General features: G+C 56.0%; 3 protein-coding genes across 6 annotated transcripts; 2 read left to right on the top strand and 1 right to left on the bottom strand.

Moving 5' to 3' along the window:
• The first annotated feature begins 2,665 nt into the window (after positions 1–2,665).
• GLA (galactosidase alpha) lies at positions 2,666–9,348 on the top strand. Its single transcript, XM_054075995.1, has 7 exons — positions 2,666–2,867; positions 3,816–3,990; positions 4,209–4,386; positions 6,097–6,188; positions 7,083–7,244; positions 7,830–8,027; positions 8,238–9,348. Exons 1-7 carry the CDS (start codon positions 2,704–2,706, stop codon positions 8,499–8,501), a joined length of 1,233 nt encoding a protein of 410 aa, XP_053931970.1. The 5' UTR covers positions 2,666–2,703; the 3' UTR covers positions 8,502–9,348.
• A 1,148-nt stretch (positions 9,349–10,496) lies between these two features.
• RPL36A (ribosomal protein L36a) lies at positions 10,497–13,524 on the bottom strand. Its single transcript, XM_054075558.1, has 5 exons — positions 13,429–13,524; positions 13,064–13,169; positions 12,233–12,300; positions 10,648–10,770; positions 10,497–10,563 (listed from the first exon to the last, which is right to left on the bottom strand). Exons 1-5 carry the CDS (start codon positions 13,429–13,431, stop codon positions 10,543–10,545), a joined length of 321 nt encoding a protein of 106 aa, XP_053931533.1. The 5' UTR covers positions 13,432–13,524; the 3' UTR covers positions 10,497–10,542.
• Positions 13,525–14,229: 705 nt separating this feature from the next.
• On the top strand, positions 14,230–26,251 carry BTK (Bruton tyrosine kinase). Of its 4 annotated transcripts, none has more exons than XM_054075116.1 (20): positions 14,230–14,475; positions 16,210–16,277; positions 17,285–17,467; positions 17,636–17,734; positions 17,990–18,058; positions 18,612–18,693; positions 20,244–20,372; positions 20,478–20,545; positions 21,060–21,241; positions 21,556–21,618; positions 21,870–21,924; positions 22,256–22,338; positions 22,448–22,575; positions 22,727–22,801; positions 23,158–23,329; positions 23,596–23,812; positions 24,456–24,520; positions 24,945–25,063; positions 25,740–25,897; positions 25,987–26,251. In XM_054075116.1, exons 3-20 carry the CDS (start codon positions 17,327–17,329, stop codon positions 26,056–26,058), a joined length of 1,977 nt encoding a protein of 658 aa, XP_053931091.1. In that variant the 5' UTR covers positions 14,230–14,475; positions 16,210–16,277; positions 17,285–17,326; the 3' UTR covers positions 26,059–26,251. The 4 variants fall into 4 exon arrangements, with proteins under 4 accessions (XP_053931091.1, XP_053931092.1, XP_053931090.1 ...); XM_054075117.1 differs by having other exon boundaries at positions 14,261–14,485; XM_054075115.1 differs by having other exon boundaries at positions 14,379–14,516.
• Positions 26,252–26,364: the final 113 nt, after the last annotated feature.

Raw genomic sequence — 26,364 nt, 5'->3', positions numbered from 1 at the left:
CTGGGACACTCATACAGCTGCAGGGCTGTCACTGCCCTCCAGCACACAGCTCCAGCAGGTCCCTCGTATCTTGGGGACCCCAGGCTGGGGGTACTGAGTCCCGCATCCTCACACAGATCACAGCATAGCTAGGGACCAGCCCTGGTGGATTTGTGTCCCAGCAAAGCCCACAGCCTTCAAATGGAGTCAGTTTTCCATTTCTCACCCAAGGCTGTGCATTGGGGGATACATCCCGGCCACCATGGGAAGCAGCGGCGGGCACAGGGCCAACAGTCATTGCCAAGTTAATTGCTAGATTGAAGGAAGTTAATGGAGTTACACCGGGTAATGGGACTCCCAGACAGTAAAATGAGCATCATTGGCACTGGCAGCTTCCTGACAGCCTGTCAGCAGCTCACCCAGGGCGGGGCGGCCACAGGCACACACGAGTTTGGGGCAGCACGGCCCCTCACCAGTCCCAAGGCTCCCTGGGGCATCTGCATGGGGCCAAAGAAATGTATCTTTGGCTGGGCACTGCGACAGCATGCCAGCCACAGGGGCCCTGATCCTGCTGAAGCTGAGTTCTGCCACTGTGGATGGTGGAATCAGGGTGCCAGACCTCTCCTTTCTCCCCGCTTTCCTCAGCAGTGCCTCCTGCCCACAGCCTGGACCTGTCCTGGGGCAACACCAACCATCAGAGGTTTAGCAAACAACCCTCTCCAGGTGGATCCAAACCTGAAGGATACCGTGTACCACGCTCGGGACACCAGGATCAAAGCCACGTGAGTTCAATGCAGCAAGAACAGGTGACAGCTCTGCTGGGGCTCTGAGCACTCAACACTCTTTGCATGTTGCCCAAAGAAAATAACAAATTCCAAAGTCAGCCAGGAACTCTGAGTGGGCCAGGGCTACTCTATGCAAATGGGTAAACTGAGGCCCAAGGAAAGCCTCAAGAGCTGGGCTGGAGTCCAGCCACGCCACGGTGCACAGAGCCCTCACAGGAACACAGACGCACTGCCGCTGGCCCCGTGGCGGCAGGATCCTTCCACCACAGGAGAGGTCCAGGTGTGGGGTGCTCAGGCAGCATGGCTGGGCTGCTACCCCAGCTGTACCAGCACCCTAGTCCTCAGCTACAGCTCTGCTAGTGCTGCTCCCCAAACAGAGGAGCTCCAGAAGCCCCCAGCTTTGCCCCCAGGACCACCCTGCCATCTAAGCTGCAGCATCACACCACAACCCTTCTCCTCTGCTTGCTCAGAGGGGCTTCACCAGCGCCGTGCCAAACCACATGCCACCTCCGGCCACAACCATCCCTCTGGCATTGCTGTGAGGACATGTGGGGAAGCCAGCCAGCACACACAGGCCATGGGGCACCCCACATGCTCCCCAGCCCAAGGGGTGTAGATATCCCAGGTAATTCCAGAGGGCAGGCAGGACACCCAGAAAGGGGCAGCAAAGGAAGGATGGACCCCGGAGACTAGCAGGGATCAGCCCTGCAGCACTCCCAAACCCTGGGAACACAGGGTAACTGCCTTGCTCTAGGCTGTGGTTTTGCACAAGAAAAAACAAAGTGATGAGGTTTTCCAGCCCCAAAGTGGCTTGTTTTGTCTGACTTTGAGAAGCCTTTGAGCTTCAGCGCCCCAAGGGGCAGTGGGAGGACCCCAGCACTGAAACAAGGAGCAATTATCAAACCGCAAGCTCTGAAGGGCTTTTGTTTCCTGGATGCGCCAGAGCAGGGATCGGAGGACACCTAGCGAGATGCCTCAATGGCCCCGCACCAGAACCCAGTGTCGCCTGGCCCTGCAGCTGTCCCATCCAGTGGGGCTGCAAGAGCTGGTCCAGCCCTGGGGAAGATGAACAGGGGGAAGAGTTGGATCCTTGTTTCCTATTTCCCATAGCTGCTTTGGCAGCGAGACCCTCTGTGCCTCCCCAACAGGCCACCCATGCTGGCGGTGCTGACACTTTCAAAAAACCAGTAATGATACAAGAAGTAATTATTATTACAAAAGGTGGAATATTTTTTTATTTAAGCTAAAGCAGAGTTAAGTTTCATCTAAGGGATTGTGTTCTTAGAAAGTTAGACAGAACGTCCCACTGACAGCGTGTTTTCTTTCAGTGTTCCTCCAGACACCGCTCATGCTTTGGAGCTGATAGTGCCTTGTGCTCAGTGTGATCCGAGCTGAGCAGGTGTCTCCCCTGCAATCCCCTCTGTCTGCAGTCTCTCCCCATCCCAAACGCAAGGTCAGGCACAGCTGGAGCCAGAGCTCGGAATTCGCAAGAGTTTGGACTGTTGTCAAGTTCATAATAACATTAAACTTAGGAAAGTCATAGAATGCGCATAAGATATCTGGGAAAATTCATCCATATCCCTGTGAGTGTGGGAATCCATCCTGTCCCAGCTCTGGTCTGGCTGCACACAGCGATGGAGATCACTGCCTCGTGTCGCCCAGGCCTGATAAAGACAGTTCCCTTTCTAAAACTCCAAACCGAGTCTTATAGAGGGTTTATTTGCCGGTATTTTCGCTGTCACCGACCACCCGCTTTGCACCGAGCTAACGCCACACCCTGCCTGAGGCAAATCACGTGATCGCGCACCCACGTGACCGCTCGGGAAGGGGCGGGCCGCGCGGCGCCCCCACCCCGGCCGTGATTGGCGGAACCGGGGTGGGCGCCGAGCGGCGATTGGCGCGTGATCCCGCCCATCCCTGTAGCGGCCGGACGACGGGCATGGCGGGGGGGTGCGCTGTGCTGCTTCGCTGGGCTGTGGTGGTGGTGTCGGCGGTGTCGGCGCTGGACAATGGGCTGGCGCGAACGCCTCCGATGGGCTGGTTGCACTGGGAGCGATTCCTCTGCGCCACCGACTGCGCCGCTGACCCGCACCGCTGCGTTAGGTACGGCGGGAACGGGAGGGAATGGGGGTGGCAGCACCGGAGGTGCCGGTACCGGGGCTGTCAGGGCTTGGGGGGGGTGGTAACGGAGGTGTTCGGTCTGGGGGTACCGGTACCGGAGGTGTCAAGGCTGGGATGGGGGGAGGGACCAGTACCGGGGGTGTAAGGGCAGAGGGGGGCGGGGGGTACCGGTACCAGGGGTGTTGGGGACGGCGGTACCGGTACTGGGGGTGTCAGGGCTAAGGGTACCAGTACTGGGGGTGTTGGGGCTGGGGAGAGAAGTACGGGGGGTGTCAGAGCTGGGATAGGAGGAGAGGCTGGTACCGGGGGTGTCAGGGCTGGGATGGGAGAAGGGACCGGTGCCAGGGGTGTCAGGGCTGGGACAGGCGGAAACCAGTACTAGGGGTGTCAGGGACTAGGGGAGGGACCAATACTGGGGGTACAGGTAGGAACTGGAGAGGGCGGGTATAAACTGGAGAGAGGCAGGTTTGGACTGGACATTAGGAAGAATTTCTTCACCACGAGAGTGGTGGAACACTGGCACAGGTTGCTCAGAGAAGTTGTGGCTGCCCCATCCCTGGAGGTGTTCAAGGCCAGGTTGGATGGGGCCTTGGGCAGCCTGATCTAGTGGGAGGTGTCCCTGCCCATGGCAGGGAGTTGGAACTAAATGATCTTTAAGATCTCTTCCAACCCTAACTATTCTGTGATTCTATGGGGATGTCTGGGCTGGAGGTACAGGTACTTGGGGTGTCAGGCTGGGGAAGGCGGGTACCAAGGATGTCGGGGACAGGGACAGCTCTGGCTCCAAGTGTGCCTTCCCCGTGTCAGCGCAGAGCCTGGCTCGCCCCCGCCCCACTCTGCACTGCCCCTTGGTTGCTGTGTCAGTGCTAGAGACTCACCTGCCACGTTTTCTGCTCTCTTTCTCGGTCCTGCTGCTTCCCCATTGCCCAGCGAGAAGCTCTTTGTGGAGATGGCCGACGTGATGGTTGCTGAGGGCTGGAGGGACGCAGGCTATGAGTTTGTCTGCATCGACGACTGCTGGATGGCCCCGATGCGGGATGAGCATGGCCGGCTGCAGGCTGACCCGGAACGGTTCCCCAGTGGGATCCGCAAGCTGGCCGACTACGTGAGTGCCACCCGCTGTGGCACGAGGCAGCGATGGCAGTCGGGTACCCAACTCACAGTCACGCTGGCAGCATGGGAGGAGAGGGAAGGCCAGTAGGAATGGCTGAGCTAAGGCCCTGCCTGCCACAGTGGGAGTTTGTTTCCCTTGCCTGCCCAGCTCCAGTTCCTCTTCCCTCATGGCTGCCCCATCCCCAGTTCTCTTTTTGTCTGCACTCACAGGTCCACTCCAGGGGGCTGAAGCTGGGAATCTACAGTGATGTTGGGAACAAGACATGCGCTGGCTTCCCTGGAAGCTACAACTACTACGACCTAGATGCCCAAACGTTCGCCTCCTGGGGTGTGGACCTGTTGAAGTTTGACGGCTGCAACTCTGACTCGCTGGAGCTGCTGGCAGAAGGTAGGTGTGGGCTCCAGGCAGCGCTGCACCATAGGCTGGGAATATTCTGCTGGCAGCAACAATTCAAGGCCAGGATGGGCTCCAGGGAGTTGCTTTTCCCTGAGCATACTTGTTTAATGGATTTGCTTACAAAAGCAGGTGTGAGGCTCTGTTCCAAAGCCAAAGGCAGTGAGCATTGCTGGCCCAAGTGTTTGTTACCTGTTCGGCCCCCTGGAGCTGTCGCTGATGCACACAGCTTGAGAGAGCAGCTTTCTCATGCCAGAGACTGCAGTGTGCTGAGCAGGGAAACATCAGCTGCCTACTTGGGGGGCCCCCAAGGCAGACTGCGGCCTCAGCTCTTCTGCAGTGCTGTTATTGGAGAACTCAAAGCATTTCACACACTTAACCCTTAATCTCTTTGGTGAAGCCGTGTCAACGCAGGTAGGCTTGAAGCTCAAACAGCTTGTGTCAGCTGCAAAAAGGACAGTTATCAGGGCTTTTAACAGAAAAAAAGGAAGGGAATTCTGGCATGAAAACCCTACTGGGGTTTTAATTTTAAAGCATGCCAGCGCAAATCCTAGATCAGAAGTTACGTGCATGCTGGCTGGCAAATCAGCAGCTGAAAGCTCAGTAGCTCACTGTGCCATGGAGCCTTGGCTACAGGCAAACACAAACAAATCCCAGTGCCACAGGAGCAGATTTGCAGGAGGAGCAATGGAACTCGGGAGGTGGTTTTCTTTGTCTGAGCTCTGCTGCCGGAACAGGCAGCACCACAGTGTTCAGCAGCAGGAATCCTGCATGCAGTCGTGGCTCTGCCTGGCAGGGAGAGCCTGGCCACTCTCTATGCCGGTGATGCTGTCAGTCTTGCTTGTTCAGTTTCTTGTCTGCCCTGAAGATGAAGGGGATCTCTGAAGTGTTTTGTAATGGTGAAGCACGTGGGAAGGGCAGACACAGTGTTGCAATGGGCTGTGGTCAAGCATATTTTTCAGAAAGGCTCTTGTAGATGCAGGATGTCATAGAGCATCTTTGCTGGCCCCAGTTCTTTCCCTGCCTGAACAAGTGACAATCCCATCAAAGCCAGTTGGTGGGGCACATGCCAGCTGCTGCAGCCAGGAGCACAGCTCAGCACCGTGACCGCTGCGCCGAAAGCTCTTGTTGCTTCCTACATGTAACCCAGATACAATCCAGTTGTATTGAAGCAGTTTCAGGGGAGAGAGCAAACTTCTCATTCCTTCTTTGCTGATTAAAAGGGACTTAATGGGGCTGTCTAGGGACCAGATCAGGAAAAAGCTAGCACTTTTGCATTCCTGCCCCCTCCATACCGTGCAAATGCCTCATAAGACCATGCTCCTGCAACATTACCCAGCAAAGTTGTATCCAGCAGGTTGATAGATACCAACATGTATTTTCTATGTATCTAAAGGAAAAAATACCAAACAGCAAAGCTTCAGCCTCTTCCCATGTCTGTGCGGACAGAGATCCGCAGTCTCGGAGCATTAAGCCTGTCCATGACCTGCAGTGAAGCTGTGAAGAAGTTCCCCTGTCCCTGGGAGTCAGTAGACCAGCTCCAGACTGTAGGCTTCCCTGTCCTCCCTGTGGTGCTTCAGCCACAATAACGTGTTCAGCCTTGATTGTGCAAGAGTTGAACTGAAATCTGAATCTGTGATGTGTGATCAGTTCCTCTGTTTGACCAAGGAGGTGGTGTAACCTGTGTCTGACCCCTTCCTCTAGGTTACAGGCGCATGTCTCTGGCCCTGAACAAGACTGGGAGGAGCATTGTGTACTCCTGTGAGTGGCCTTTCTACTTGAGGCCTGTGCAGCAGGTAAGGAATGTCTCTCGAGGCTTATCTGGGAATGAAAGTGGGAAGACCAGAAAAGTGTTAAGACTGCCAAACAGCATCCCGAGAAACTTGCTGCTCTCTGGGTCTGACATGGAACAAGACTAAGGTGGAGGAAAACTGGTTTCCTCTGGAGCCCCAAAGGATACTTGAGGTGAGTTATTACTCTGCGGGAAGGAATTGAGTAGGATCCTGCAGCATGAAGGCGCAGCCCAGCTGGGGTGCATCACAAAGCACAGCAGCATCCATCTGCTTTCTGTCTCCAAGGAACAAAATCAGGGCAATGCCGAGACACAGCTAGTGGATAGTTTGGTGTTATTCCTACCAGATGCAGAGTGCTGCAGACTCAGCCTTCCCATCCCATCTAGGGACCAGGGGAGTGCCTTCAGGACAGCCTATTTAACAGGAATTCTCCACACTGTTTACCAACAGATTTCTGCCACCCAGAGTCCATGACTGACACGTTGCTCTCCACCCATAGCTGGTTTGCCCTGTGCCACCATGGCAGGAGCTGCCATTCCCTCCCCCTGCGAGCTGAATGCATTAGTCACTGAAAGGAAGGGTGTAAACCCAAGAATTGGCAGTAATTACTGGGATGTCACAGTTTAATCACACCTTCAGTAAAATAGCGCTCAAAGGAATTTTCTAACAGAGCTAGGTGACCACAACTGTTCTCCCAATGGAAGCAGTAGTGGCAGATTGGACTTAATGGGCACAAGGCATCCTAGGGAACCAACATGCACTAGATCATCCAGAGAGCTGGTGGGGGTAAGTGTTATCATAGTTCTTCCCTAACTATCCCAGATCCAGTCTAGCCTTGTGTATGGTCTTGTTCTTGTACAGCCAAGAACTGGCTAATCCCACTCATCATTTTGGCAGCCAAATTACACAGAGATCAAACAGTACTGCAATCACTGGAGGAACTTCTATGATGTCTACGATTCCTGGAGCAGCATCAAGAGTATCTTGGACTGGACCGCACTTCACCAGGACAGCATTGTGAAGATAGCTGGGCCAGGGGGCTGGAACGATCCTGACATGGCAAGTAGAGCAGCACCCACCTCCGTTACAACATCAGCAAAAAATCCTTTCCTTGTCTGTAAGCTAAGAGGAGAGGGAGGGAGAGAACCAGGGGAGAAACGTTGAGTGGAAGGGCTCTGACAGGGCCCTAGGATCAGGAACTTGATGAGAGGGTGCTTGGCTGGAAAGGGAGAGAGAACTATAGCTAGACAGTACTGAGGAAATGCCGTCTCTGTGCAATGCAGCCTCTACAAACAGTGCCAGTTCAGAACATAGGTGTGGCAGTTGGAGACAGTCCCCAAAGTGCTGATGTCCCACCAGAGGTAAAAAACCTGGGTGCCAGCATTGCAGAGAAGGAATAGCTGCATCCCAAAGCAGATTTTTAAATGCTGCCCAACCAGTTGAGGATCCTTCTTTACCTCCACCAGTGGTGCATGCTAAATTGCCACACTGTTCATGGCTTGTCTTTCCCAACCAGCTGGTTCTGCTCCTGGCACTCAGCTCATCTAACCAGTCCTCAAACAGGGGTCCCACCCTCAGCATCCTGTCATGTCACATGCTCCTCAGCAGGCAGCATTACCAGGCATTTTTGTTTCCTTATCACAGCTGGTGATTGGAAACTTTGGGCTGAGCCGGGACCAGGCGGTGACTCAGATGGCAATGTGGGCTATTATGGCAGCTCCCCTCTTCATGTCCAACGACCTGCGGCACATCAGTCCTGAGGCCAAGTGGTTGCTCCAGAACAAAGAGGTGATCGCCATCAACCAGGATCCACTGGGCAAGCAGGGATACCGAATTGCCAAGGTACGGCAGGTCTGAGCCAGGAGCACAGGGTGGGGTGTAAGCAGCCAACCTCCTCTGGACCGGGACACTGCGGGTATAGAGCAGTGCTCAGGGATTGGGAACAGGAGCCCAGTGAGCCTACTTGTTCCTAAAGCCTGCTTAAACAGACAAACACGACCATCAGTTCTGCCTCCCCTAATGTAAGCCCCGGGTTTATTTTCTCCTTTGCAGGACAAGAATTTTGAGCTGTGGGAGCGGCCCCTGTCTGGCCAAGCTTACGCCGTGGCAGTGCTGAACAAGCAGGAGATTGGGGGACCCCAGAACTTCACCTTCTCCTTCACCTTCCTTGGCAATGGACTGGCCTGTAACCCAGCATGCTCTGTCCGGCAGGTCCTGCCAGCCAGCAGGGACTGGGGGGTTTACAGCTGGGTCTCCTCCCTGGAGGTGGAGGTGAACCCAACAGGCACGGTGCTGCTGAAAGTTATGGCACTGTAAGAGGCACAGGGACAGTATTTTCTTAAGCCTCAGGCTCTGTCTAAACTTCTCGTCACAAGAAGCCTCTCTCCTTCCTCCAAATGGGGTGTTGGTGTTCTCGGGCATGCACTCGAGTGCTTTTGTGAGATTCTACTTCTTCAGTCTTATGTGACAAACACCACTCCATCATCAAGAGGTAAGAGAGACAGCGGTGCTGCTTCTCTGTTTACTCTTTCTCAACGAACTCCTCCTCCAGGGCAGCAGCTCCTGCTAGTGCCCACTGCCACTACCAACCAAAGAAATGCAAAAGATACAGGCACCATCTTTTTGAGCAGGGAAACACGTCCTGCCTGCCTTGCTCTTGCTTTGCCAGACCAGGGCACGGAGTCCAAGAACGAGAAAAGCTGCTTCTACTGCTTAAGAAACCAAACACTCTCAGAGCGTGGACATCTGCTTCCACCTTCTGACAACTCAGGGACTGGCCTAAATTACTGTACTTCTTAGCAACTGCTTTCTTGACAGCTGCCCATTTAGCATAAACAGGATTGTCTTTTGGTTTTCCCTTGTCCCAGGAGTGTTCCTTTCACCAGCAGCTGTCACTTGCATTTAGATGGCAATTCCATCTCCTCCCCTCCTGAAGCCCTGTTCCTCAGTGAGCTGCCTCCTAGAAACACCTACGTGCTTGCTTTCCACTGCTGGCAGCAGCCGTTAGGTAGAACGCAGGTCCTTCTGAGACAGGAGGTGGACATGTCGATCATGTCATGTACAAGAGTCTTCTCTTCTGAGTATTACATAATCAGGGTATCATGATTTGTTATTTCTGTGATTAAGCACTTTGAATAAAATGTCCTTTACAAGGCTAAGTTTTTCCTTAGTTCCACAGCACAGCAATGCAGCACATTATCTGAAGTCAAATCGGGTTTTAAAAAATGGGCCAGTTTGTTCCAGTCACTATTCTTGTGCAATTTGTCACAATTACCACAAACAGCACTCAGTAAAGCCGAGACAGCGTGGCCGTACTGTCCACCTCACGGGCAGAGGCCAAAGCCACTGCTGCAAACAGCTTAAGCAGCAGTTTGAAATACCCATCAGCCAGTGCTGACTAAGCAACACGTTCTGTTAGTGTTTGGTTAACTGTGTACTCTAGATCTCTGTAAGGATGTAAAGAACCATTTCTCCAGCTCCATTTCCACTACAGGTTAGTCTTCTTAACAAGCTCCACATTCTGCTCCCAGCACCTGCAGACAGTGGATTTCTACTCGCAGGCAGCGTACTGGCACGGAAGAGAAGGACCTGGGGGTGCTGGTTGACAGCCGACTGAACATGAGCCAGCAGTGTGCCCAGGTGGCCAAGAAGGCCAACGGCATCTTGGCTTGTATCAGAAATGGGGTCACCAGGAGGTCCAGGGAGGTTATTCTCCCTCTGTACTCGGCGCTGGTGAGACTGCACCTCGAATACTGTGTTCAGTTCTGGACCCCTCACCACAAGGAGGATGTTGAGGCTCTGGAGCGTGTCCAGAGAAAAGCAACGAAGCTGGTGAGGGGGCTGGAGAACAAGTCTTATGAGGAGTGGCTGAGAGAGCTGGGGTTGTTTAGCCTGGAGAAGAGGAGGCTGAGGGGAGACCTTATTACTCTCTACAACTACCTGAAAGGAGGTTGTGGAGAGGAGGGAGCTGGGCTCTTCTCCCAAGTGACAGACGACAGGACAAGAGGGAATGGCCTGAAGCTCCGCCAGGGGAGGTTCAGGTTGGATATCAGAAAAAAATTCTTCACAGTAAGAGTCATTGGGTACTGGAACAGCTGCCCAGGGAGGTGGTCGAGTTGCCTTCCCTGGAGGTGTTTAAGGAACGGGTGGATGAAGTGCTGAGGGACATGGTTTAGGGAGTGTTAGGAATGGTTGGACTCCATGATCCAATGGGTCCTTTCCAACCTTGTGATTCTGTGATTCCTGCTCTGCTGACATACTTCCAAGTCCCAGCCCACCAACAAGAAAAGATATACAGGAACAAGCAACGGATCACTTCCAAATACTTTAATATGGTCCATAATGAGTAGGATGGAGCTTAGAACTGGATCACCTGGCCCTGTAAGAAGGAAGAGACAGAGTGAGTTTATTCACAGATGAATGTCCCCACCCTTTCTCGGACACTCGCAGCACACAAACATACCTTTCTCTTCTTGTCTCCTCCCAGTTCAAAGTGCTTGCACCTTTTAATTGCCAGCATCCTCTTGGACCTGCAGTTGGGCTCCACGCACTCCAGCCTCAGCACAATCTTCTTTGTGGTTTTCGCCTGGAAGGAAAGGAGCAGAGCGTTATCAGTGAACACAATGTCCACAAGCAGACAAATTGCCAGTTGCAGGGAAAGCTTATCTGCACTCCTGAAGATTCAGCAGCTTGCCTCGAGGTGTAAAGGAAAAGACTTCCAGCAGAGTTAGGCTCCCTCCATTAAAGACAGGAAGGCACCTTAAGGACCAGTACAGGAGCAGAGCGATCTGTACCTCCACAATAAAGGACACTGGCAAAAGCACTCAGAGGGGCAGGGCTGGTCCCCAGAAGAGATCAGCCACGGAGTTACCAAGACTGTGCCAGTCGATGCACTGAGGAATGGGCACTTCTGCAGGGCAGGAGAACAGGCAGACACTGCTCGGGAAGTTCAGCCCAAAGCCAGGCAGAAGAAATGCCCGAAAGCAGCAGAACTGACACACTTTCCCTAGAAGTAGCAGCAACACAATGTGCTCAATGCACACCCGCAGCTACTGAGGAGTCAGAAGAAACTCAAAAGACTGCAGAGGGAAGAATCCAAAGCTGTAAGGCTACTGCAGCAGCTACACAGTGCTGTAACCACCAGCTACAAGCCTCAGCCAGTCTTTCATATAATGCTGACTGGGAAGAAACAGAAACGAGGACAGCAACGTACAGGTAGGGAGTGCTAAACTGCAAAAGCAGTACAGCTGCTTTGTGTACCCTGCCTGCAGAAGCATTTTCTGCAATGTCTCCCCACTTCCTGGCAGAAAATCAACTTGAAAAACTGCCACCTCACTTTTTTTTTCCTTGTTGGAAGAGTTCTGATATCTCAAGCAGAACTCCAGGACGAGTCAAATAGCTCTATAAGCTTAACTGAACAGTTCGCGCAAAACTGTAACAAATCAGCCCATCGGGTTTTGCTTTCCTGTGGTAACCACCACATTTTGCTACCCTCCAGCTCCTTGGCAGGAGGCACAGCGGGAAAACATACTGCAAGACACAGTCCCAGGTACCCCACCCATAAGGGATGATAGCAGCAGGTTTCTGCAACTCATTTCTAACAGAATGCACTGCAGCCCTTCCGCTGCTGCTTTGAGACTCTCAAGAAAGGCCTCACACAGCAGCTCTCATTTACTGGCTCAGGGATATGGATTTCCTTGGAGACAGCAGGCTGCAAAAAATGATGTTGTGTTCTGCATACCACCAGCAGTTGCACACGCTTTGCATCTTTCAGTGAAGACAGCCTCAACACACAGAGCATCAAAACCCAGCAAAACGTTTCAGTGATAAAGTACTGACTGCTCAAGAGGGAAGGAAGGGAAGGAAAGCAGTGGGCTCCCTTTCCCGTACTCTTCCACTTTGGCAAGCAATGAAGAAAACACTTCTGCACTGAGCTGCCATAACACAGCTTGAGCACAGGATCACCACAAGGCTGAAAGATCCCTCTTCAGCTGGGTATGCAGATTGCCAAAAAGCTTTCCGGTCCTCCTTCCAGGAGTAGCACTCACCTTCTTGCGGAAGATGGGCTTTGTCTGGCCCCCATAGCCACTTTGCTTCCTATCGTAGCGTCTTTTTCCTAGAGGAGAAGACAGCTCTGTTTAAGCAATGACTCAAGACACACTACAAGCACAACCAGCACTCTTCCCAAAGTGTAGCAGATCTCTGCCTGCAGCTGCACAATGGCTCAGAAGCCATCCCCCCTCCTCCAACAGCCAAACACTTGACCCATAGCCATCACCCTGGCATGGGGCAGGACCACCCTGGGCCCTGTGCAGCTTCCAGTTCTGGAATCCTCAACATAAGAAGGACATGGCACTCTTGGAACAGGTCCAAAGCAGGGTCATGAAGATGATCAGAGAGCTGGAGTACCTCTGCTATGAGAACAGACTGAAAACATTAGAGTTGTTCAGCCTGGAGAAGAGGAGGCTCCGGGGAGACCTTATAGTGACCTTACAGTACCTGAAGGCTGGGAATGGAGTACAAGAAAGGTTGGGAGAGACATTTTACAAGGGCCTGTAATAATGAGAGGGAATGGCTTTAAATCAGAGCGCGAAAGATTTAGATTAGACATCAGGAAGAAATTCTCCACACTGAGAGTGGTGAGGCACTGGCACAGGTTGCCCAGGGAAGCTGTGGCTGACCCATGCCTGGAAGTGTTCAAGGCCAGGCTAGATAGGCCTTGAGAAGCCTGATCTGTGGGAGGTGTCCCTGTTCATGGCAGGAGGGTGGAACTCGATGATCTTTAAGGTCCCTTCCAATCCAAACCATTCTAAGATTCCCCAGGCCCAATGCAGCTTCCCCAGCCCTTGCCCCCGTCCCCGCGGGCGCCCCATCCCTACCCTGGGCGTAGAGGGAGTCCTTCCCCTTCTTATACTGGGTGACTTTGTGCGGCTGGTGCTTCCCGCATTTCTTGCAGTAGGTCCGACGGGTTTTCGGGACGTTAACCTGAAGGGGTAGAAGCGGCCGGTCAGCCTGGCCGGGAGCCGCGCAGGGGGCTGGGGAGACGCCACGCCGCACTCCGGGCCTCCCTCGCCCTAGAGCTGCGAGCGCGGCCCGCCCGCCAATCCCCTCCCCCGGGGAGGCCCCGCCGCCCGCTAAGCGCCCATCGCAGCGGCCGGCGCCTCGGGCAAGCGGGGCGAGCGGCCGCCGGGGCGGATGGCGGCAGATGGAACCGCAGGCACAGCCTGCCGCCGTCAGCACTCACCATCTTAGCAGCCCGAAGAGAAAGAGCGGCCCGGAAGCGGAAGCAGATAGCGGGGGAAGGCGGGGGGAAGCCATAGAGAGGAGCCGTGTAGTGAGGAAGAGCGGCACGTCAGCCCCTGCGCCTGCAGTGCCCCCTCCCCGCCGGAGGAGAGCGGGGCGGGGGAGTGCGGGGAGGAGGCGGGCAGCTGCGGGGTGGGGGTGCCGGGGGGGCTGAGCGGGGGTTACAGTACGGGAATACCGGGAGACTGGGGGGAAGGAGGGTCTGGGGGGACTGAGGAGAGGGTCTGCAGGGTGGGGGTGCGGGGGGAACCAGGAGGGGAGCTACAGGGTGGAGGTGGTGGGGGGTTGCGGGAAAGGAGGGGAGGACGGCGGGGGGGCTGCGGGATGGGGATACCCTAGGAGCAGGGGGACTGGGGAGGGGGTCTGCGGGGTGGGGGTGCCCTGGTGCCAGTTCGGGGGGGTGTTTGCGGACTGGGGGGACTGGGGAGCAGAGTTGCGGGGTGGGGGTGCCCTAGTGCCAACTGCGGGGGGGTGTTTCTGGGTAGGGGATGCTGCAGGATCGGGGTGCCGTGGTTCCAACTAGCGAGGTATCTGCGGGGTGGGGGGGCCTTGGTGCCAAGTGGGGGGTCTGCGGGGTAGAGGTGCCAGGGATAGGGGGGTGCTGCGGGACAGGGGTGCCGAGGTACCAACAGGGGGTGGTGTTTGCCGGGTAGGGAATGCTGCAGGATGGGGGTCCCTTGGTGCCAAGTGGGGAGCGTGCAGGGTGGAGGTGCTGCGGGGTAGGGGTGCCTTGATGCCAAGGGAGAGGTGTCTGCGGGGTGCTTAGGGTGCGGGTGGCCGAGCCCGGGCAGCAGGAGGCGGTGCGGTCCCGGTCGTGCGGAGCTCGCCCTGCCCGCGGCCCCGAGCCCCGCAGCCCTGCCACCGGCAGGGGGAAACGCAGCTGCTGCTTTTGAGTCAGAAACCAAAAAAAGGGGAACCGAAAGGGTGGGGTTGGCGGGCCCCGTCCTTCCTCCCTGCGCGCCGACCCCGGGTGCTGGGACCCCGTCTGGTGAGAGCCGGTGGGTGCTGAGATCCCGGGGATCCTGGCGGGTGAGCGGCAGTGGGTGCTGGGACTCTGGGTGCTGGGATCCCAGTGGGTGAGCGGCAGTGGGTGCTGGGATCCCTGGTGCTGGGATCCCAGCGGGTGAGCGGCAGTGGGTGCTGGGATCCCTGGTGCTGGGGTCCCAGCGGGTGAGCGCGGGTGAGCGGCAGTGGGTGCTGGGATCCCGCATGCTGGGATCCCGGCGGGTGAGCGGCAGTGGGTGCTGGGATCCCGGGTGCTGGGATCCCGGCGGGTGAGCGGCAGTGGGTGCTGGGATCCCGGGTGCTGGGATCCCAGCGGTTAAGCGGCAGTGGGTGCTGGGACTCTGCGTGCTGGGATCCCAGCTGGCACAGGGACTCTGGGTGCTGGGACCCCGGGTGGTGAGCAGCAGCGGTGCTGGGATCCCAACTGGCACAGGGGGGTGGGTGCTGGGACCCCAGCGGGTGAGTGACGGCGGGTGCCGAGACCCTGTCTGGTGCAGGGTGGTGGGTGCTGGGACCCCGGGTGGTGAGCAGCAGTGGTGCTGGGACCCCGGCTGGCACAGCAGTGGCAGGAGGGCTCAGTGAATGCAGAGAGGGGCCCTGGGAGCCCTGTCCCAGCACCGCGTGGTGTGGGAGAGGCGTAGCCAGGAGCACGAGGGCTGCGATGCCCTGGGTGCTGGCATGGCCCTGCTAACATCACCAGCAAGGAGCCGTGGCAGCAGCTGGCAGGAGCTGCCATGCAGCACCTGCTTGAGGCCTCACACCTCTGCCTGCATCCTCCATGGTGCCAGGGCTGTAGTGCCTGCCAGCAGCAGGAGAGCAATCCCCAGCACAGGCTGCCAGGCTACGGGTGAGCCAAGCCGGGAAGGCTCAGCCTTGTCCCGCTGCCTGGCGTACTCTCAGCTGGCGGCATCCAACCAGGAGTGGGACAACTGCCATGGGGCCACACAGTCAGGAGCCATAGGGGTGCAGCAGAGCAAGGGGTGGGTGGGTGCCAGGGGCTCTGGTGATGCAGCAGAGCATGAGATCAGGGTGGTGGGTGGGTACCAGGGACCACAGGGGTGCTCCAGAGCAGGAGGTCAGGATGCTGACAGTGCCTTTGACCGCTTTCTCGTGCTTTTTGCAGTGGGTGCAGCTCTGTGTTTGTTCCCAAGTCTCTCCCATGTGAGGGGACTCCCTCCTCTGTCCCTCCCACCCTTCATTTTGTCATTCTCCAGGCTGCACCTGAAACATGGGGGCTCTTGAGTTTGTTATTCCTAGACACCTCACCGCCCTTCCCACTTGCTGTGAGCATGCCAGCCCCCTGCCAGTCCCCATCAAGCAGTGGTGGCAGGCAGATTTGTCTCCTTAGCAGAGCATGGGCAGGGACAGGGGTGCCTGTCTGTGGGGCAGTGGCCCAGGGACCACGGTGGGACACAGTGGTGTGTGCCAAGCACGGTGGTAATGTCAGAACACGCTTGGCTGAGGTGTGACAGTGGCAGGAAGTCACATTAGCTGTGGGGAGGACACAGGACATGCTTCCACCCACCCAGTCCCTCACCACAGAACAGCAGTGATGGCTGGCTGCAAGGGTGAGTCCTGCTGGGCACCCACCACCCCAAAGGACAGGCAGGGACAGAGCGGAGCTGGTGGCAGTGCTGGGGACAAGAAGGCTGTGCCGCGCTGGGGCAGAACAGCCCTCTGAGATACTCTTCTTTCCTCTCTGGTGGCACTGTCTCAGAGGACACAGCGAGGACGTGTCCCATCTACCCAGCACTGCTGGCGGTGACTCAGCTGCTCCAACTCAAGGTAAATCTCATGGGGACCTGGCACTGCAGTTGGGATGGGACGGACACCAGGGCTGCTCTGCTGAGCCCCCATGTCTGTGCCAGGGGCAGGGGGCAATGGGACCCTTCTTGCTCTTGGGACATGGGAGCAGCAGCCACATTTTATAGCTAGGGAAACTGAGGCATGGGGCTAGAGAGGAATGCTGGGGTTGCTCTGAGTTCGCCCACCACCCTGCCAGCAGCCTGAGATCAGTGGCTACCCCAGCCTGTCCCCAGCTGGGACCCCAGTTCCCTCCTTCCCAGGCCTGGATCAACCATCAGAGGTTGCTGGTTTTCCCAAAAGACTCTGACAGCTCATTTTTTTAAGTAGGTTTGGGGTATTTTTTAAACCATCCAAACGAGTTGGCGAGGCTTGAGCCATGAGGGCCACAAGTGGCTCCGTGTAGCTGATTATCTCCTAGTTGGGTCCGGGCTGGAGCTGGGTGTTGGTTACAGCCCTCAGAGAAGCAGGAACCCACAACTCCAGCCACACGGCTCTGTGGAGTGCCAGAACCATCTGGGTATCCCAGTGCAGCACGGAGGGGCACAGGATGACAATTTTATAGGCACTGACCTCCCACTGCTGCCCTTTGCACGCTGCCAAGCCGGAGGAAATAGCACACATACACAAATGCGTGATATCGGAGAGGAGGAGGGAGCCTGCTGGCTGTCTCTGCTCAGGCTCTGCGCTCCTCCCCAGGGCTAGGCTTCTCGCAGCCTCCCCAACTCCCTCCCTCTCCAACCCGCTGTGCTGGGAGCCAAAGCCAGCTGAGTAGTGGCTTGGTCCACAGCCTGGCGCTGGAGAGAGGACAGGAGAGGGAGACGGCACATCACAAATACCCCACGCTGACCTACGCACATGTGATCCCCCCTGGGAGGTCCCAGCACCCCATGGCTGCCCGTTAGGGGGGGGAGTGCACCTGACCGAGGTCCAGCGGTGGGCAAGTTTTTGGCTGAGCAATCATCGTGTCGGTGTTGTCCTGCTCACAGCAACCCAGCAAGCACGGAGTGGAGCAGGCTGAAGGGGCCATCATGGCCAGCGTCATCCTTGAGAGCATCTTCTTGAAGCGCTCGCAGCAGAAGAAGAAAACGTCTCCCCTCAACTTCAAGAAGCGCCTGTTCCTGTTGACAGAGAGCAAGCTGTCCTACTACGAGTATGACTTTGAGCGGGGGGTGAGTCAGTGGCCCCAAGGCCACAGGGGCTATGCCATGGCAGTGCCTGTGGGTCACCAGTTGTCCCTCACCGGCACCCAGATCAAGGCTGGATGAGGATGGGAGTTGGCTTGAGTCTCCTCAGGTCTCCCCATTGGTGATTGTGGAAACCAACCCCTTCTCTTGCAGCGCCGGGGCAGCAAGAAGGGCTCGGTGGACATTGAGAAGATCACCTGTGTGGAGACGGTGGTGCCGGAAAACAACCCTCCCCCTGAGCGGCAGGTCCCGGTGAGGAGGGTCCAAGGTTCCTGCTTGTGTCCCCCTGTCCCCTTTCTGGGCAAGTGGGGAGAGTCACTTTGCCCTGGGGCGATGGGAATGGGGCACAGCCCCGCTTGGCACGGGAGGCTCTGCATCCACAGCCTGCATCATACCAGGGGTCCGGCTTGACGGGAGCAGGGGGATGCCAAAGGCTGTGGGTCCCAGGGAAGGTGCCAGCAGCCGAGCAGCAGGATACAAGCATCCATCTCTGCCTCTCTCTTCCAGAGGAAAGGAGAGGATTACAACAACATGGAACAGATCTCAATCATCGAACGGTTCCCCTACCCCTTCCAGGTGAGTCCTCACTGCACCCCTTTGCCAGTTCACTCTGCCCAGCTGCAGGGGGCTGCCAGGAGGACCCTAGAGGGTCCTGGGGCCAAACTTGGCATTGCTGCCCCAGTGTCACTCAGCTGTTTGGGGACACCCTGCTGCTGTCACGCTGCGTGGGGCAGGCAAGTGAGCCTCTGCAAGCCCCAAAGAATGGAGCAGCTCTATTTAAAGGGGCTGCTTAGATGGAAACCCACTCCTGAGCTCTGTCCTGGCTCTTCCAGTCCCCTGGCTGATGCTGCAGGGATGCTGGCTGCTGACTGTGCCCGCTCAGCCCCCAGCCCAGCTGCCTGCTGCTGCTGGCACCCACGGCAGCCCCTGACACACCAAAAGTAGAAAAGGAAGTGGAAAGTCTCGAGGGAGGGGGCTTATTTATAACCTCTCTGTCATGGTCCTGTGAGCACTGTATTGGGCCAGCACAGCTTGTGCTCTGCACCGGCTGCTCAGGGTGACCACAAACCTTGGCCCCCTCTTCCCCGGGAGACCCTGGTCCAGGGCACTGAGGCGTGTGGTCCTGCAGGTGGTATATGACGAAGGGCCCCTCTACGTCTTCTCCCCGACGGAGGAGTTGCGCAAGCGCTGGATCCATCAGCTGAAGAACGGTGAGTCTGGGGGCTCTGCAGCTCACTTGGAAAGCAAACAGAAGCAGTCAGCTCTGTGGGTGACACAACCTAGAGCACCAGCTTTCCAGCGCCCTGCTATCTCATGGTTATATTATCCCATGTTTGTGGAAGAGCAGGTGCTGATCCAAAACTTCTCCTTGTGATGAGCACACTTGTAAGGCCATGCACGATCTGTAACATCCCTGAGCTGACACCAGCCGCTCCTGCCCGGCAGAGGTGGATCCTCACCTGTTACCCCCTTGACTTCTGCAGCACCACAGCCACCTTAGCTGAGGCTTCTTGCCCTGTCACGAGCCTGCTCCAAATTAGCTCAAGCAGGCTCAGAAGTTATTGAGAGCAAGAGGAAATGGCAGGTGTGGCCACACAGCTGTACTGGCGTGCAAGGCAAGGATAGAACCCCTGTGGTGCTTTAGGAAACACAAACAAAAAGCCTCCTGGAAGCCCGGGAGCATCTCTGGGTACTGCTGAGCTAACGCTCATCTGCATGGGTGCTACATCCTTGAGCTGAGAGCATGTTGCAGCAGCACTGCGCAGAGGGGCTGGGGTGCTGGGCTTAAATCTGCTGGAGCTGCCCACGTGTGCCTCTTGGTGTGTCTATCTTTCTGTGGCTTTGTGCTGGTGGGGTGAGATTAGCTGCTCGAATTGACACAGGGAAGTCTGCCTGAGTGAGGCGGAAGCAGAGCACGCTGATAACGAGGAAGTCAGTTATTTCACGAGAGCCGTGCTGTTCAGCCCCAGCAGGCAGCCAGCTCTCTCCCCACTTTCCTGCTGTGGGAAGGGGTTGCTGTGGCAGCTGAAGCCAGCATGAAATCCAGAGGGAAAAGGGGAGAGAAAATGCTAGCCTTTTGCTGCCAGGGTGCCCTCATCCTGCTCCACCAGAGAAGGGGTGCTTTGCACTCTGTGGAGCTGTTGTGGGCCAGCACCATGCTGCAGTGGTCTTTATGCATATCCAGTTGTCCCTTTAGCTTGGGGTGAAGTGTGAGGATGTCAGTCAGCACCTGCCTGGCAAGGGAGTGGTGTCCAAGTAAGAGAATTCTCCGAGCAGGCAGGGGATGGTGCCAGTGCCCTGCTGTCCCCATGCACAAGCCAGCACAGCACTTGCCTCCCACCCTACTTGTGAAAAAAGAATGGTTCAGAAGAGCTGCAAACCGTGGTCCTCAGCAGCCTGGGGAATGCTGGATGTTTGGTTGGCAGGAGAGGTGGTCACAGCAGGACCTGGCCCTCAAAGCATGCTCGTGTGCCTTTGCAGAGCTGCTGAAGATCTTTGATAAGATCTGAGAGGAAAGGCCTGGCCCTCCCTGAGCCAGGGATTTCTTGGCACAGGGTTTGCATAGCCACAGCGCCGAAACACCAGCGATGAGCTGAGGGGAACCCGAGCAGCAGGGCCACATGTGACAGTGTATCAGTAGCACAGCAGAGTGAAAGGATTTAAGAGACCTGATCACCTGCATTGAGGGAGCAGAGAGCTTTCTGCAGCGGGCGGGGGGACGCAGCCCCACATCACACACATCTCCTCTCCTCTACCGCAGTGATCCGATACAACAGTGACCTGGTACAGAAGTACCACCCCTGCTTCTGGATCGATGGCCAGTACCTGTGCTGCTCCCAGACAGCTAAGAATGCCATGGGCTGCCAGATCCTGGAGAGCAGGAATGGCAGTAAGACCCTGGGCACCCTCCCCTTGTCCTGTCCCCAGCCCTCGGGGGCACTGCTGCACAACACCGGGCATCTCTTCTCACCTCAGTCCCTCTTCTGTTCTGAAGGTTTAAAAGCTGGGCGGTCACATCGCAAGACAAAGAAGCCTCTTCCCCCTACTCCTCAGGAGGACCAGGTAAGGGGCAGAGTCAGCATGTGGGGTTGCTTCAAGTTGCTTAAAGAAAGATCTGTCTGGGAAAAGCCGGCATATTAATGTCTGTCAGCACATTGCTGAGAGACCAGGGCTCTGCTCTGGAGAAGGATGTCAAGATGGTGCCCTAAGAAGAAGCTTGAAGCAGGGGATGGAGTCTGAAGGCCTGGGGGAAAGTCAAATGATCTCACCCTTGAGGTTCGCCAGGGGAAGCTGGGAGGATAGAGAAGCCCTGTTATAAGGTGCAGGAGTCACAGGTTAAGCCAAAAGGTAGAGGGAAAACACCTTTTGTGAGGATGGGTCTCCAAGGAGGAAATGCTGCAATAAAAAATGCTGGGAGGGTATTGTTCTCCTAGTGGACATAAATGTGGGAGCTGAGCCAAATGCTGTGCTGACCTGGCCTGAGCCTGTTGACCTGCCAGGCCTGGGGAGGGTCTTGCCTGGGAAACTGTGTCTGCCAGCCTCACCGTGTCCCATGCTCTCCCTTGCTCTGGGGAAGATGGTGATGAAGCCCCTGCTCCCCGAACCAACCCCCAGTACAGCAGGTGAGATGAAGAAGGTGGTGGCCCTCTACAACTACCTGCCGATGAACGCGCAGGACCTGCAACTGCAGAAGGGCGAGGAGTACCTAATCCTGGAGGAAAGCCACCTGCCCTGGTGGAAAGCCCGTGACAAGAACGGGTAAGAGCTCCCAGTGCCCACAGCACTCACCTCGCAGTGGTGCCCTTTCCTAATGCCAAGGCAATGGTGGGAAAACACACCTATTCAGCATCACAGGGGTTAGGATGGGCTGTCTGTGGACTCCTGCGTGGGATTATACGTGAGGAGGGTGAGGGAGACTGAAGCAGGCTGTGATATCAGCCCTCCCCAAACGTGAACCCAAACGTGTTGGTGCCAGGGTTTTTAGCCCAATTCTACTCAGCCTGCTGGAACAGGAACATCCTTTCTCCTTGGCCTCCTCCATCAGTTTGTGACCAGCCCCTTTTCTCCTGCAGGAGGGAAGGATACATCCCCAGCAACTACGTCACTGAAACCAGGAATTCCCTGGAGATCTTTGAGTGAGTAGAAGGCAGAGAGACATGGCAAGTTGTGCTCGGTCAGACACTTTTTACATCCAGTTCTGTTAGCCTACGCAGCCTGCGAGCCCAGCCTGGCTGGGGCTGCCTTCCTTCTTGCACACTCTCCAGCCCCATGATGGCCATCCCCACCCTTCTCCCTGCACTGTTTGTCCTGGCTGGGTCAGGGTCAGACCAGGCTGGGGACAGTGGTGGCTGCAGTGATCTCCTTGATGATTGTGTCCCTCTTCCAGGTGGTACTCAAAGAATATCACTCGGAGCCAAGCAGAGCAACTGCTGAAGCAGGAGGTAAGTGCTGACTCCTGAGGCTGGGTCCTTTCTACATACCAGCCGGCTGTGGGCTGCTGTCACATTGTGTCCAGCATGGGACCATCTCTGGCTTGTGCTGGTAGGGGAGTGCCACCCCAGTAGCCCCAGGAACCATCTCTACCCCAACTTGACCTCCTCCTGGCAGGCACTTCAGGAGTGATCCCCCAGGCAGGGACTGGAAGTCAGACTCCTCTGACTTTACTGCACCCTCTCCAGCATTGCTGTCATCTCTTAGACTCATTCTCAGTCAAGCCTGTTACAGTCGCACCCCTCCAAAACCACCCCGTCTCCTCTACCCTTTCTGTTTTAGGGCAAGGAAGGGGGCTTCATTGTCCGAGATTCCACCAGCAAGACAGGGAAATACACTGTCTCCGTCTATGCCAAGTCTTCTGTGTAAGTGGATCCAAGAGCAGCATGTTCCTACCTTGGAGGGCCCTTCCTGGCAGCCCTCTCTCCCTGCTTGTTCTCCCCACGCCACTGACCCCACATGTTGTCTCTCCAGAGACCCCCAAGGCATGATCCGCCATTACGTTGTATGCTGCACCCCCCAGAATCAGTATTACCTGGCAGAAAAGCACCTCTTCAACACCATCCCGGAGCTCATCACGTACCATCAGCACAACTCTGCAGGTCAGTGCTTGCGGGATAGAGCAAGGCCAGCAGTGTTTTTACTGACAATGGCAATACCCTCACCTTCCTGCACTGAAGGCAGGAGGCTTGTGTTCCCTTCTGGAACGTGGTGGGTAAGTATGATGTGGCCATCTAACCTTTTGTGTTTCAGGGCTCATATCCAGACTGAAGTACCCAGTGTCCCCCCACCAGAAAAGTGCTCCTTCCACAGCTGGCCTCGGCTATGGTAAGCTGGCCTGGGCTACCTCACGGTTCCCTGGTTGCAAGGTCCATCTCTACCGGCAGTAACTTCCCGGGGCGGGGATCCTGGCTATCTCATGGCAGCAGGGTTTACAGCCTTCCCATTACTCCTCCAGTACTCACTGGCCCTCAGCTGACAGTACTGACCAAGTGATGCCACAAGCTACTTTGCTCCCCATCCCTTGGAGGGACAGGTCTCAGATTTCCTGGATTTTTTGGGATGGTTTTTTTTTAGGCAGCGCATCCTCATGAGCTCTTCTTGGGCTTGCTGGATCAGATGACTGGGAGCACCTTGCAGGGAAGTCATCTGCACCCACGTTATGCTCGTACTTTCTGTCCTAGGGTCGTGGGAGATTGATCCAAAGGATCTGACCTTCCTGAAGGAACTGGGGACGGGACAGTTTGGCGTGGTGAAGTATGGAAAATGGAGAGGCCAGTACGACGTTGCTATCAAGATGATCAGGGAAGGCTCCATGTCAGAGGATGAGTTTATCGACGAAGCCAAAGTCATGATGTAAGTGGTGAGCAGCCTGCAGGTCAGTGCTGGAGATGACTTGCCAGAATGGCTGTGCTCTTGGGTGGTGTGGATGGACAGTCTCAGGCAGCCTCTCACTCTGCAAAATGCATCTGAGAACTTACTGATTTGTGCTGATTCCCTAGTGAGCTTTTCCACTGTCAGCTGGCCGGGAGCACCTTCCCAAACTCTCTTTATTCACAGATGCTTCTTTTGCTGCTTGGCCTTCTAGATGCTCAGAATTGCCCTTCCTGCCCCTAACACAGGAACCTGTCTCATGAGAAGCTGGTGCAGCTCTATGGGGTCTGCACCAAGCAGCGTCCTATCTTCATCATCACTGAATACATGGCCAATGGCTGCCTCCTGAACTTCCTGAGGGAAACTCGGCGGCGGTTCCAGCCTGCTGAGCTGCTGGAGATGTGCAAAGATGTCTGTGAAGCTATGGAGTACCTGGAATCCAAGCAGTTCCTGCACCGAGACCTGGTAGGGCTGTGGCTGAAGGACACATTTCCAGCTCAGCAACAGCCACAGCACGTCCTAGACAGGGTCCAGCTGGTTTGTCAACATGAGGAGAGGCAGCTCTGCAGCCTTCTCTGCAGAACATCACTCTAAGCTTACCTGCCCACTTGAGCATGGGTGGGATGCTCTGAAGTCACTGCTCTGCACCAGGTTAGATGTTGTAGAAAGGTAGACTAGGTAGATTTCCAGAGAACGGGAAATGCATTTGTGGCTGGGGCAGGATGTGCGTTAGGCGTCACAGCCAACCTCACTCGCTCAGATGTGAAAAGCAGCCTCTATGAAAAGCTGAGCCTGCAGCTTGTCAGGCTTTGGGCTGGCATTGTCAGTTTGGAGTCCTGCTAGATGCTCTACCTGATCTCCTCCTGGTGCTGCTTTGTTCAGGCAAAATCCTGCCAGGGAAGTCGCCCCTCTGTAGATAATCAAGATGCCTGGAGGCCTCTCTTTCTATCTTTGCTGAGGATTTAGCTTGCCCAAATCCAGTGAACCTGCAGGATGAAGTGAGACATAGTGTAAACAGGGTGGGGGCAAGATGAATTTCCAGTTAGTATAGGGGGACGAGAGAGGCAGAAGCAGGTAGGAGTGACTGCCTCCATCTCTCCATCCACAGGCTGCTCGCAACTGTTTGGTGAATGACCAAGGAATTGTGAAAGTATCAGATTTTGGCCTTTCCAGGTCTGGTAGATATGTCTGTGTCACCTTGCTGTCTCAACCCCTCCTTCAGTCTCTTCTGCACATTAGTCTTTCTCCTCACTGGCATCCAACTCCGCTTTTCCTCTGTCTTCTCCTGTCTTTCCAACTCATCTCAGCCTTCTGCCTCTCCAGTTTCCACTATCCCTTTCTTACTTTCCCCGTCCCTTTTACCCCACCTCTAGTCTCCTGACTGCTGCCTTCTCTCCACATCCCCTTTTTTCTCTCCACATCACCCTATCCCTTCCCCACATGTTTGCAAAGGGACACTTCTGCCTGTTGAAACCCATGCAGAGTGTGACCTCTGGTCACGCTGAGAGCTGTCGATTCCTTTTGGGCTTGGTCAGTTGCATGGAGGAGTGAAACATGAAAGCCAAGACAGGCACCCTGATCCATTTGTCTGCGGCAGGTATGTTCTAGATGACGAGTATACAAGCTCCATGGGGTCAAAGTTTCCCGTGCGGTGGTCTCCCCCTGAAGTGCTTCTGTACAGCAAGTTCAGCAGCAAGTCTGACGTCTGGGCTTTTGGTAAGAGCATGGCATTGATGCCTCGGAGGGTGCCCCAGCACCAGGGAACTCCTCTGCAAACCAGCTGCAGGGACAGGTGCTCCTAATACTGAAAATACCAGCAAATAAACTCTAAAACTCATTTTTGGAGTTTTAGAAAGCAAGCAGCCTGTATCAGGCCTGAGCAACATGAGGGGAGCAATATGCATCAATCACGTGCAATGAGACCAGAGCTGGGACAGGGTGGATATCCCACTCACATGCATGTGTATAAATTTTCCCAGAAATCTTATGCATATTCTATTACTTTCCAAGGACTAATTTTAATACTATTATGAATTTCACAACAGTCCAGATTTTTGCTAATTTGGAGCTTTGGCTCCAGCTCTGCCTGACCTTGCGTTTGGGATGGGGAGAGACTGCAGACAGAGGGGATTGCAGGGGAGACACCTGCTCAGCTCGGATCACACTGAGCACGAGACACTATCAGCTCCAAAGCATGAGCGGTGTCTGGAGAAACACTGAAAGAAAACACGCTGTCAGAGGGACACGCTGTCGAACTTTCAAAGAACACAATCCCTTCGATGAAACTTAATTCTACATTAACTTTAACCAAAAACATCCCGCTTTTTGTAATAGTAACCACTTCTTGTGCCGCTCGGGTGCCACGAGCTGTCCCTGCCGTTTCCCGTAACAGGCGTTCTCATGTGGGAAGTTTATTCTCTGGGAAAGATGCCTTATGAGAGATTCAATAACAGCGAGACCACCGAGCATGTCATCCAAGGCCTGCGCCTCTACCGCCCGCAGCAGGCATCGGAGCGGGTCTACACCATCATGTACAGCTGCTGGCACGAGGTGAGTGTCCTGCCCCGGTCCCCGGGGGCTGCGGGGGCTGCGGTGCCGGCAGTGAGGCTGCAGCGAGGCTCCCGGTTCTCGCCTGGCAGAAGGCAGAGGAGCGCCCCACCTTCACTGCGCTGCTGGGCAGCATCCTGGACATCACGGACGAGGAACCCTGAGCCCCGGTGACGCCCAGGCGCTGACGGCTGCTGCTGCGGGACCGGTGCTGCCGCAGCGCCGGCGGGGACGGACCTGAGCATCGGGCGGAACCGCGGACACGGCACTGCCCGCCTCCGCGGGGTATGAGGAGCCCCCATCGCACCCCGAGGAGCGCGGGCGTCGCAGTCCCGGCCACGTGCGCAATAAACAGTTCCCACGCCTCCCTGGCTGCGGCTGCAGCGGGTCCTCCCCGCGGGCAGGGGGCGCGCCGGGGTGGCGGGAGAGCGCGCGGCGGGGCGGGTCCGCCGCGCCGGCAGGGGGCGCGC

The sequence above is a fragment of the Cuculus canorus genome, chromosome 10 (genome assembly GCF_017976375.1).
Source record: "Cuculus canorus isolate bCucCan1 chromosome 10, bCucCan1.pri, whole genome shotgun sequence".
Classification (NCBI taxonomy): domain Eukaryota; kingdom Metazoa; phylum Chordata; class Aves; order Cuculiformes; family Cuculidae; genus Cuculus; species Cuculus canorus.
Note: the sequence above shows the minus strand (reverse complement) of the source record. Positions and strands in the feature narration are given on the sequence as shown.

Excerpts from the sequence above, each read along its gene's own strand:
- RPL36A (XM_054075558.1), bottom strand. Across the intron at positions 10,771-12,232 it reads AGCCCATCTTCCGCAAGAAG|GCGAAAACCACAAAGAAGAT; the intron begins GTGAGTGCTACT and ends CTTTCCTTCCAG. Across the intron at positions 10,564-10,647 it reads GAGGAGACAAGAAGAGAAAG|GGCCAGGTGATCCAGTTCTA; the intron begins GTATGTTTGTGT and ends TCCTTCTTACAG.
- GLA (XM_054075995.1), top strand. The coding sequence starts at position 2,704 with ATGGCGGGGGGGTGCGCTGTGCTGCTTCGCTGGGCTGTGGTGGTGGTG. Across the intron at positions 6,189-7,082 it reads ACTTGAGGCCTGTGCAGCAG|CCAAATTACACAGAGATCAA; the intron begins GTAAGGAATGTC and ends TCATTTTGGCAG. Across the intron at positions 8,028-8,237 it reads AGGGATACCGAATTGCCAAG|GACAAGAATTTTGAGCTGTG; the intron begins GTACGGCAGGTC and ends TCTCCTTTGCAG.
- BTK (XM_054075114.1), top strand. The coding sequence starts at position 15,075 with ATGCAGAGAGGGGCCCTGGGAGCCCTGTCCCAGCACCGCGTGGTGTGG. Across the intron at positions 20,373-20,477 it reads CCTGGAGAGCAGGAATGGCA|GTTTAAAAGCTGGGCGGTCA; the intron begins GTAAGACCCTGG and ends TCTGTTCTGAAG. Across the intron at positions 21,619-21,869 it reads AATTCCCTGGAGATCTTTGA|GTGGTACTCAAAGAATATCA; the intron begins GTGAGTAGAAGG and ends TCCCTCTTCCAG.